This window comes from Limulus polyphemus, unplaced genomic scaffold (genome assembly GCF_000517525.1).
Source record: "Limulus polyphemus unplaced genomic scaffold, Limulus_polyphemus-2.1.2 Scaffold670, whole genome shotgun sequence".
Classification (NCBI taxonomy): domain Eukaryota; kingdom Metazoa; phylum Arthropoda; class Merostomata; order Xiphosura; family Limulidae; genus Limulus; species Limulus polyphemus.
In genome coordinates, this window is record NW_013666280.1 from 25,831 (window position 1) to 38,101 (window position 12,271).

Genomic DNA, 12,271 nt, shown 5'->3' on the forward strand with positions numbered 1-12,271 from the left:
AATTTGGATGGGAATAACCCTTAATAATATCATGAAAGAAAGGGATCTTGATGTAATAATTGATCAGTTTCTGAAGCCATCCAAGCAGTGTGCTGTTGCTAGTGGTAGGGCAAGTCTAAAGAGGCTATAATTTCATTGTATAGATCATTGGAATATTGTGTTCAGTCTTGGGCTCTTTACCTTTGGAAATATTCTGAATTGGTGAAAAGGGTTCAGAGAAGGGTTACTAGAATGGTGCCTGGGATGGAGGGGTTGTCATATGAGGATAGGTTGAAATCTTTCAAATTGTTTTCTCTTTAAAAAATAAGAGTTAGGGGGATCTGATTGAGGTGTTTAAGATTGTAAAGGGAATTGTATATAGTCTTCACACTACAGAAGCTTTGATGAGCTAACCAAACTGTCTAAAAATTCTTCACACTGCAGTCTGATGAACTGATGAATTTTTAATTTTTCTTACGGTATATTCAAGCTATATTTTTTATGGAATTATTTTGAGGGAAATTTTAAAAGTTTAATAGTAGTTATTTTTATCAACTTATTCTTAAATAATGAAAATTTTATCTTCTATAATTTAACAATTGATGAAACTTTGTTGAATGGACGGCAACTACCTGTTGTAGAAACACAATGGTAGAGGACGATGTTTCAAAAGTCTTTCATCACCTGAAGACGAAAGGTGGAAGACTTTCGAAACGTTGTCCTCTATAGATCTGTTTCTATAACAGGCAGTTGCTGTCTGTTCAACAAAGATTCATCACGAATACTCTGCCTAAACAATCTATCAAAGAAATTTAACGGTTGTTTTTATTTTTTAGGATGCGGACATGTGTTACTTATAGTGAATAAACTAGTCCAGAAAGGAGGTTATAATGATGTTAGGTTTAACACTTAGTTTTATCACTGTTTGAAAGCTTTTATTTGCTATTTACATATATTTTTACTTGAACTTTTCTAAGGTTTATATTTTTCATCTTCCTATTCAGTAGTTGTAGAGCATGTCTTAAATTTTTTTGTTATGATAATAGTCTTGTAAGATGTTTCTCCTTGAAACCTGTGCAGCATGTACGATGTAGTTCAAAAGGGCTGTAGCAGTAACCCAACTTCCTTATACACTGAGTAATTAATCACTGTAAAAATTAGAACAGCATGACTTAGTTGACTGTGAATTCGTATTCATTATCCAACGTTGACCACTATTTGACGTCAACAGAAACTGTGTAGTGTATTTCTTTAGAATCCAATTTTGTTGTTTTACGTACATTCACCTGGATAAATCTTTAATAAAAATTAAAAAGTGCTTTTATACTGTGTGCGTTATTTGAGGTTTTGTGTTTTTATAAGTTTCATATGCTATTTCTTAGAACAGTTGTGACAAATTCTTTAAATTTGTAACAATTATTTAAATATCTGTTAATTTAATGTGTGTGGTTTGTTTGTAATATAAAAACAATATTAAACCTACATAAGTACTCGTATTTCACAAGCAGCTATTGTCTGGAAGCCGACTCTAGTCAGTTAATCTACTCTAGTTTTTAGAAACAAATATTTGATTCAATAACATGTCACAAGTTCAAAGAAAGGATTAGAAAATATTTGATTTGAATATAACTGAAAATAATTTGTGAAAGCTAAAATTCTAAATTGTACTATATTTATATGCTGAGCTTAGATAATTGTAATGCTAATCAGTGTACTTTTTTAATTCAAGACCAGTGTCTGTATATGCATAGAAGGTTTTGGAATTCAGTTTTTAATATTTCAGATCTTAAAAAGTATTGTAAAAACTAAATTTTTTAGAAATTTTTTGGAAAACAATGATTTTTAACTTGTATTTTTATGTTTGACCTAGAGTAAAACCACCATAAAGTAAATGATGATATCTATGGAATTATTCTCATGAAAAATCTACAGGGTTTGAAATAACTATTAGCTTTGGAAATTAATTTAATGATGGTGCTGGAAAAAATCCAAGTGCACTCTTCAGGACATTTTGCTGAACAAAACTGAAGGATATAAAAATATTTATATGCTCATGTTTTATGTTGTCAGTTTAATGATCACAATTTAGAAGATAACTTGTTTTTAATATCCATTATAACAGAAGCTACGTAGCTACAAGTTATCGTTTACACTACAGAAAAGCCAGTTCTTCACAGTTTATAACACTGTGGTATCTAAACCAGATATTAAATACAATCTGTAGCTGGCAGCTGCTGTAAGTACCATTAGTATACATTCTGATGCTGTATTCTTATAAAAGTGTGAAAATTAGTTCTCTCTTTTTTTCTTTCTCCTCTCTGAGTTTTAAGAATTAATGAAAATAAACACACTTATTTACAGGGGCCAAAATAATTTTATAGTTTTGTTATGGTTATACTACAGTTGTTATTTGTCAGTCCAATTCATTAATTTTTTTGTGGTTTAATATGTTTTTGATAGAGCTGTATGAAGTAGCATGCTTCCTGTGTGGATTTCTACTCACAGCAAGTACTATTACTTTACTGTCTGATCAACTTAATGGCATACCATTGCCTCCTGCCATGCTTCTGCTTCCACCATTAACTGAAAGCATGCTGCTGTTTATCGTCTCAAAACTAGGTGAGGAGATTTTGTAAATTAGAATAGATATTGGTGTTTGTTCAGTTACCCGATTGTGCATGGGGTCATTCCATTGGATCAAATATTGGAGAAGAATGTAATACAAAAGTATTCATACTCAAGATGTGGTTGGGTACAAGGTGATGTTCATGTAAAAATACTTCTGTCCATAATACAGTTAGCATATTGCATTCACATAATCTTTATAACCTCTGAAATACACATCTACAATGTTTCTCAGTATCCCTGTGTATTGTATCTGGTATTTAGTTTCCTCTAACAGGAACTAATGCTAAATTAGCAACTAGAGTAATGAAGACTTGATAACTGTGACTTCAAATATATAATAACATGTTGGATAACACTATAAAAGATCCTACAATGTGCACTTTGACTCACACAAATAGGGTTAATATCTTATTTCTATTTTAAGTACAAAAGCATGAGTATTCACAGTTACATATATATGCTTGGTAAATAATAGAGACAGGTGTATTACAGAAAACAGTAATGGAGAGAATTTTATGGTGCTATTTCGACAAAATCTGTAAAATACCTACAATTTTCTTGGTAATTAATGTTAACCACACTACATCCCAAAATGCTAGCAAATATCTGTGTACTTTTTACCTTTAACTAAGCAAAACAAAAAAGTTAGTCTGGTTAGTATTTTTGAGATGTTTAATGTGTTTTTAGTTTTCCATTTCTTTTTTAACTATCCAGTCCTTTGGAAAGAGGAATCTCTTTCCAAATTTACCTAGCTAACCCTTTAATGAACTGAAAAATATGTTTTGGTGATAGCATTCATACATTCAGTATAAGAAGAATTGTTTATAATTTATATATCAAAATAAGCCAAATTCACATTAGATATTCTAATATAAGAGGACCAATTTAATTTATACAGTAGTATTAGTTGTTAACAGAGCTATTTAATTCTTTATGAAAGCTTTTTGTGTATGTATTGCTACATTAATCACTTCTGTCAATGTTATATAACAATTATTTAGTAATTGAGAAAGTTATTTGTCAAATAAGAAATAATTAACTGATGTTTCTATTTCTATTTTGGGGCAACTTAAATTATATAATTGTTTTTTTTTTTTTATCATAGTAATTTCATTAAATTTTTGTGCTTAACTGGCAGTAAACATTGGAATTTGAGAATCAAGGTTAATCTTTTTAGATATCTAAATACACACGCGTATTCTTAAAACAGGTTGTGTTCCAATGATTTAAGAGATGATGATTAAGAGATGATGATGAAGTAGCTGAATTAAATTTTTACCCATTTTGAAACAGTTCTTAAGATGTGGTTGTTAAAAAATGTTTCATTTCTCAGTGAAGTAAATTTGAAAAAAATTTAATTTAATAGTAGTTGATATGTTTTGAAACCACGTGTATTCAAAGATACTGTATAAATATAAATAGTAAGGTTTTTGATCTCACATGAAATTGATCTAACATATTGTATTTTTTACTACAGGTCTTCTTACATCACTTTGTCTTAACTACTTCAACCATCTTGTGTTTAATAAACTTATACTGTCAGTTGCCGAGTGTTTCCCCAGAAGTTTCACAGTGGGTGAGGTATTCTTTGTGACACAAGGAATGGTACTTTTTCTCAGTGTGTCATTATTGTACCTGGGACAACTAGTAAGTTATAAAATATACATATACATACATATGTAAATATAAAGAACAATTAACAAATGGAATATACTTTTAGGATATAGTGAATTTAACTTGCTATGTTTGTATTAATTATAACTGTTTTGGAAGGTAATCATTAAACACTTCTATAGAAAATCAAACAAGGAGCTATGATCATATGTATAGTCATTCTGTTGAAGTCTTTTTTTCATTAAATTCCCTCCACCAACACCAAAAAATGTAATGAAAATTCAATATTGAAGCATTTAACTATGGACATTAAAGAATATTTTTGTAATAAAAATGTTATGTACATTTTATGTTCAGATTAAAATCTGAGGTTTCACCTAAGTTCTGGTAGTTGTTATTAATGTTATTATATATATATATATTTGTATTTGTGAAGTATGTTTAGAGACATTAACTTCTTATTTATAAATTTGCTGTCATTTTTATAGAGACATTCAAAGGCTTGCAACAACACTACCTTATCCCTCTGAGACTGAAAATTGGGTATATTAACACCCTGTTTTGTGGTTTCCAAAGTTTAGATAAAAATTTTGGAAATATAGAATATCTTCCTTAAATATTCATCTTCAATACTACTTCTTGTAGTAAACCTTGCTAATATACACTGTTGTAATATTGGATGTTTCTTGGTGATTATTATCATTATTTATTTTTTTTTCAGGCTGTAGTACCACAAATATCAATGATGTCTTCAAATGTATCAAGTTTTTCTCAAGTAAGTTGACTGAGGTAAGAACATTATAAGTTATGGTCAAAAACAACTAAAAACTGAGTAGCTTCAATATCAGAAAGGTGTTGGAAATTCTATTTATAGCAAGGTATTTTGTGTTTCAAAAACTGCCAGTTTTTGACAATACTGAGGTAGAAAAGTTAGTAATACAAAAACTGTTTTCAAAGGAGTATTTGTAACAAGTTCTTTTAAAGCAGCGTAACGACTTGGTCAGTCCAATGCATAATTGATATCAGCTTATTAAAATGTCAAGATATTGTATATATATATTTTTTAACCCACCAAGACCTTGTGTACTAGATATAATAGCAAAATAACTCTTCAGTGTAACAATAACCATATGATGAAACTTAGTTAAACGAATGGCAACTGCCTGTTGTAGAAACACAAGTGTAGAGGATGAAGTTTCGAAAGTCTTACGCCCTTCATCTACAGGTCAGTGTGTGTGTGTTTATTGTAGTCTGTTTTTATAGTGTATTGGTGGGGAGTGTATTATGATTGGTTGGTTTATCCCTGTTTCTGATTGGTGGAGAGATTCCCTTTAGATTCATCCAATGGTAGCCACAGGCTACTCGCCTCTAATTTGGAATCTCTGTTCAGTGAAGGTTTAATTGTATTAATGTAAAAATGATTCTTTAATTTTTCTTGTCTTCCAAAATTTGTCAGCCAATCATAACATACTCTCCACAATCCACCTGAATATTATACAGACTGACTACACCATACACACACTGACCTGAAGAAGAAAGGTGGAAGACTTTAAAAACGGCATCCTCTACTCTTGCTTTTCTACAACAGGCAGTTGCCATCCATTCAACTAAGTTTCATCATGAATACTCTGCTTAAACAATCTATCAAAGAATATTGACTATTTATTTCTGTTAAATTAATTCCAACAAATCATGTAATTAAAATAATATACTATAAATTTCCTATGCTAATTTGTTTTGTTTTTTTATGTTAAGTGAATGTCAAATGGAAAGGTGATAGAATACTGTCATTTTCATCAACTGTCTTAAATAGTTTTTAATAGCTGGGAGGAAGAAAAATTGGACCTTGAAATAAATCTTCCCTTCATAATTCAAAGATAAAGGGAAAACTTCCAACGAAGTAATCAACAGTAGAAAGACATTTTGTTAGTTCCTTGTCTTAACCATATTTGTTTCAAAACATAACTGGTAATCTACAGAGTGTCTGAAAAGTCTGGAACCATAGGTGATTTGTAGCTGTTCTTAATTTTAGACATGTTACTGATTATGGTGCTGTCAAAGGATGAGGAGGTTGAGTTAATCTTGCTGTTAATCCAAACTTTTTTTTGAATCATAAGGACACAATGTGGAACACATTCTTTAAAATTCATTGAAGTTCCTATATTTTCAGACACCCTGTATATACTTACAAAAAATATCGTAAAAAGCTGTCTGTTATTGATGTTTGTTAAATAGTATTACTTAGTGGTATGATTTGGTACTAGATTCATGATTTTTTGTGTCCAAAAACCTAGGAGATTATAACCTATATTATTTTTCTTAAAATTATGAGGGATTCTGTAGGAAACATCTAGAATGAAATAAAATACAACTTGATCCAAAATATGAATCTCCATTCTCAAAAATTTGACACAGTAGTGAGAGTTGTAATTTTATTGCTCATTTTACAACAGAATATTATTTGTGTTAATATCTTTTGACAGATCTGTAATTCTACTTTTGAGATGTGATTAACTCTTTTGCTATGGGCTTGGTCGATTTTCCCTAAAAATTGTCCTGACCTGTAGAGTATCTATACTATAACTTCTAATATGTTTTGTGTATTTTCATGAAATTTTGCTAGCTTTATGCAAGCGTTAAGAGTCATTTGTAGACAAAAAATTAGAATTTTTAAAGAAGTATTTTCACTAAAGATATCTCCACAAATACATGAAGTTAATATTGACTGCTCTGAGTGCAAGTGATTTTCATGTTATGATTAAAAATACTTTTATTTATCTGAAAAATCTCAAATTTCATTTGCATAATCTCAAACTACTTAAATAAATTTCAAACATTTTTTTTAATGTAAAATTTTATAATTTCATCTGTTATTTTAACTACCATAACTCGATATGAGGTTGGTCAATTTAATTGACCTCGTAACCACCAAGAAAAAAATTTCAAGTAAATTTAAGTTACCATATTCCTTCTGGAATGACTTCAAATTGTAACATAAAACTACATTTTTGTATCCTAAGTAGTCTTAAACTTGTAACAGTATACATCTGTTTATGCTTAAATTTTATTGTTTTATTGCCCTTCTAACCAACTAATATTCCCACCACACAAGCCTTAAATCACTTGGCAAACATGTAGCTCATATTGCTGGCGAGCATACCTCAGGAAATTTTATTTTTTCTTATTATTCTTTATTTTATGTAATCTAACCTTATCTAGCCTAAAAAAGTTTCTAACTTTTATATTTTAGTTACTTCAGTAATAATAAATAAAGAACACACCTGAATGTTGATAAAACTTAACCTACTTTATTATACTAATGGTACTATTACACTAAATAATTTTTTATTTAATTAAGTAATGCACCAAAGAACACAGAAAAATAACATGCTAAAAGCAGACAATGTCTTATAAATATCACAGTTTTTCTAGCTTTCTAACTATGCAACAAGAACTGTTAAAAATTCAGTTAAGCTCGTTAGTGTGTTTCCCCTGGGAATAAAGTTTGGACTGGAAGCAAAATAGACAATTCTCTGTACAGCAAACAATGTAATATAACATGTCCTTTGATACATTAAAACTTTGGCTTTTTATTAATTATAAATAATATAGAATTGAACATCAGAAATTGGCTATTTCTGAAAGAAAGAATGTGACTGGTGAGCATAGCAAGAGGGGTCTGATTTTCTATTTTATGGTTCTGTATCTAAATAAGATTGAAGGCTATAAAGATTATACTTTGCCTGAGTGATAACATTGTAATAACTAATGTATGTTAAATGTCATACTTCTTGGAGACATGGTAAATAAATTAGATAAAAGGGATATCTAGAAAGGAAATGTAACAATGTTCATACTAGGGGAAATATAGGATTTTTTAAAAATAATTAAGAACATAAAACTTGTATTAAAATTTGGATTAATAGCTATGTTTTTATGTCAATGTATTTGTATTCCATGATAACAAAGTAGTGTAATTATACTTTAAATGTAACTCGGTAAAACCTTGTGACATATTCTGGAAAGGATGCCCATAGTGAGAAGGTTAAATTATATTTAAGGTGGGAAAAAAAAATCTATTCAACAAAACTACATATAGAATATTGTATTCAGGTGCATACAATTCCAATCTCCAGGAAAGGTTATATATATAAATATTTTTAGTTTCTTTTTTAAAGAGAATTTTTCTTTTGCAAGATAGTGAGAAGATAATCTGTAGTGCTATGGTAGAAACTGTTAAAGCAACATTTGAAATAGTTTTTTTTTCTTTTTCCTAGATAGTGTTAGTGGGATGCATATTGTTTGTACTGGTGGTACACAAGTCACCTTACTTTCGTAATCCGGTGCAATTTTATGTGCTATTCCTGGCTGTAGGGGCACTTTTGATCTATCCTGGCTGTTACTTTTTCTTAAGACAAGAACCAATCATGTGGCTGTTACTTTTTTGTTTGGGAACACAAAAAAGAGTAAGTGTTTTTTGTATTTAAAAGTAGTTTTAAACTTACTTTATTTTGATTGATGATGAGTTATTTGTCTTCAGTCAAGTGCAGCATAAGTTTTCTTTTTCCGTCTTTTTAAATTATCATTTCATAAACATAAATTATTTTCTTTATTATTTTGTAGATTTCTAATTACCAAACTAATATAACATGGTTCATATTAACACTTGCAATTAAAATATTTTGTCCTCCCTTATGGAATATGGTAAAAACATTACTGTAATGAATATTGTGGAAATTTAATGTGAATTAATTTTGCACATTTTACAGCTGTATCATAACTACTGTATGCAATCTCAGGCTACATTAACATCAATTCCACACCAGACAAATTAGGAGAGACAAACAATAATAAAATCTTCGGGCAAATGGATCTGATGTTGTGTATTAAACATTACCTGGTATAAAAAGCCATCAAACAGAATTTTAAGGTATAATTGATCAGACTTAGTGTTGTATGCTTATACCAATCATAAATTCATTTGTGTCATACTTGGGTTGTATTTAACCCACTTACTACTGGCTGAGTAGCTGTCAGTTTTCATACTATAATTTTTAATATGTTTTGTATATATTCATGAAATTTGGCAAGCTTTCAGTAAACATTACAAGTCTTTTGTACATAAAAATATCAGATTTTGTAATCAATTTTTACTAAAAATTTGTCCCTGTATATACATGTAGTCAAATTGTCAACTGTTCTGAGTGCAAAGTGATTTTCATGTTAAGATTAAAAATACTTCATCTGAAAATTGTAAAATTTCATTAGCATAATGTCTAAAACCTCCTTCATAAATATCAAACGTTTTTCTTCAGTATTTATTTATTTTTTCTACCATAACTCTATATGCATTAGGTCAATTTAACCATTTTGTAACCACCATAAAAGAAATATGCAATTGATCTAAATTGCCATTTTTTATCTAGGATGACTGCTAATTGTAACTGGATACTACAGTTGTTTGTCCTAAATAGCTTAAAGCTCATAACAGTACACATTTGTTTCTAGTTAAATGTTATTGTTTTATTGCATATTGACCTGTGTCTGACTAATAATCCCAGCACACAAGTTGTAAATTACTTTGCAAAAGTATAGCTTATATTACTGTATCAAATTACATAACACACAGCTGCTCGCTTTCATACCTTATGAAACATTTTTATACTTATTATTTTCATTGTCTTACCTAATCTAACTGTATCTAACCTAGTAAGTTTTAATTTTTACATTTATTTACTTTTATAATAATATATAAAAAACAAGAACTATATCACTTGCTTGATTTTTTGCTATTGGTTGCCAATGTATCTTACACCTACTTTTTTTTTTCATACTAATGCCACTAGTACACTGAATAAGTTTTATTTACTTAAATAATGCACCTAAGAACACAGAATAATAACATGCACAAAGCAGTGTTCTATAGCTATCATGATTTTTCTGGCTTTCTAACTTTAGTATAAGAGCCTTCAAATCTTAACTTAAGCTTCTCAGTCTGAATACTGCAAGAGAAAATTTGAAACTGAAAACAAAATAGAAAATTCTCTGTATTGAAAAAACAACAACATAATACATCATATAATAGGTTAAAACCTTGGCTTTCTGTTGATTATAAATAATATGAAATGCCAGAGAGAACTATTGGCAATTTGTGGAAGAGAGGATGTGGTAGGTGGGTGTGACAAATGAATCTGATTGAAGGCTATAAAAATAATGCTTTACCTTAGTAATATTTATATTATAATAAGTAATTTCATACTCTTAAGAGGGATGGTAAATAATTTAGAGAAGAAGAAGACCTAGAGAGCAAATGTCACAATTCTTATACTAGGGAAGATTGAAGATTTTAAAAAATATTTCTTTATAAAATTAAGAACTTAAACTTTGTATTAAAGTTTGATTCATTAACTATGTTTTGATGCCAAGCTTATTTGTATACGATGATAATAAAATAATTAAATTTTGAATGTAACTCTCTACATTGTTGTGACATGTACACTTTGACCTAAATAAACATGCATTTACAAGATCTTGTAAGTAACCTATTTCAGCAGTAATTTTTATGTACCATTATATCAAATCAAGAAAAGCCAGTTGTGTTTATGATCCTTTTTTTGTAGATATGTTATTGATTATTAGAAAAATATGATTATAGCAAATACTTCCAAAATTGGCACTGTCCTTAGTAACTGTATGTATGCACAACATACTCTATAAATTAGAATTTTACTTCATTATTGTACCCATGGAATTCTCTCACACATATCATATATAATCCTTACATCCTTGTCTTCTGGGGGAAAAAGCAAACATCTTTATCTGCATATTTTCATGTACTTGCACTAGCATGATTATTATTTATGTTATGGTTATTGATTTGAAAATAACTAGGGATGCATGGGTAGTAAAATTTGACTGAATACTGGATCTGGGGGCCAGGTGTCAATCAGGACCGGGTTCTCCCCTCGCCCCTCCCCCCCAAAAAAATAAATAACATACACAAAAGTTAGAAACAAAAAAAAAAATTATGTTTATTACATTTAACCGAACAATCAACAATAGAACATTCCAGTTTTACTTTCAACTTTCAAAATTGACTATCAAAAATGTGTACACCAGTTTACAGAATGCCTGTATTTTGGGAATTTGTTTAAATTGTACTTGAGGAACAGTAGCATTTCAGCATTTTCAGGTAAAAACCTTGACCTTTCGTATGTGATAATGTTGCTAGTGGCACTAAAAGCCTTTTCGCTGTCTGCACTGGTCAGAGGTGGGAAATCAAGCTGCATTTAACTTCCAAAAGTGATGTCAGTGAAAGTAAATGCAGAAACAGTCATGGTCATATGTTTTAGAATCATTATTCCGATTAATGCCTAGCCCCAATTTCTCAAACGCTAACCCATATTGTTCTCAAAACCACCACCTTCCCCAGAAATTCACTTCTCAAACCATGCCTGTTATTAACCTCTGTAGTTCTCTGAATCCTCAACTTTCAGCAGGTGGTCAGTCTTTGTTGCTCGGAACATGTTTCTTTAACTAAACCAATTATTGACTGTAACATTCAGTACTGTATAAGTTGATTAGGACTTAGATGCCATTTTTAATTACCCGGAATTGGCTGTTTTTAACCTCGACACCTGGTCAGAGTATTATCAGGTAGCCCAATAACCGGCCAGGGCCAAATACCTGGATGGGTACGCGTGCATCCCTAAAAAATAACTGTTCTTTTTCTGATGTATGTTTTGCTACATGGCACTTTAGGGTACTGAAATTGATGGTGTAGCTGTTGCTAATTTTCTCTCAGTAGCTAATCTGGATACTAACTTTGGAGAATCATTTCTGAACCACACAGTCATCTTAATAACTATATAAAAATGTTTTACAGATAATTTTTTTTATGAATAATAAATGCAAAGAACTCTGAAGGGCACATATCATGTGCACATTTTGAGTTAAAGTAATATATATATATATATATATATATATATATATATATATATGTGTGTGTAAGTTAATTATTTACTTTTATACTATTTAACTTAAGTTTAAA

General features: G+C 29.8%; 1 protein-coding gene across 7 annotated transcripts in view; it reads left to right on the plus strand.

The window, feature by feature from the left end:
- LOC106459861 (dolichol kinase-like) overlaps positions 1 to 12,271 on the plus strand; it is a 36,576-nt gene that overhangs the window by 13,346 nt on the left and 10,959 nt on the right. For all 7 annotated transcript variants that reach the window (XM_022386414.1, XM_022386415.1, XM_013919533.2 and 4 more), the window contains 4 exons: positions 2,440 to 2,598; positions 4,085 to 4,254; positions 4,943 to 4,996; positions 8,499 to 8,687. In XM_022386414.1, coding sequence (XP_022242122.1) covers positions 2,440 to 2,598; positions 4,085 to 4,254; positions 4,943 to 4,996; positions 8,499 to 8,687 — 572 coding nt within the window. The remainder of the gene's footprint in view (positions 1 to 2,439; positions 2,599 to 4,084; positions 4,255 to 4,942; positions 4,997 to 8,498; positions 8,688 to 12,271) is intronic.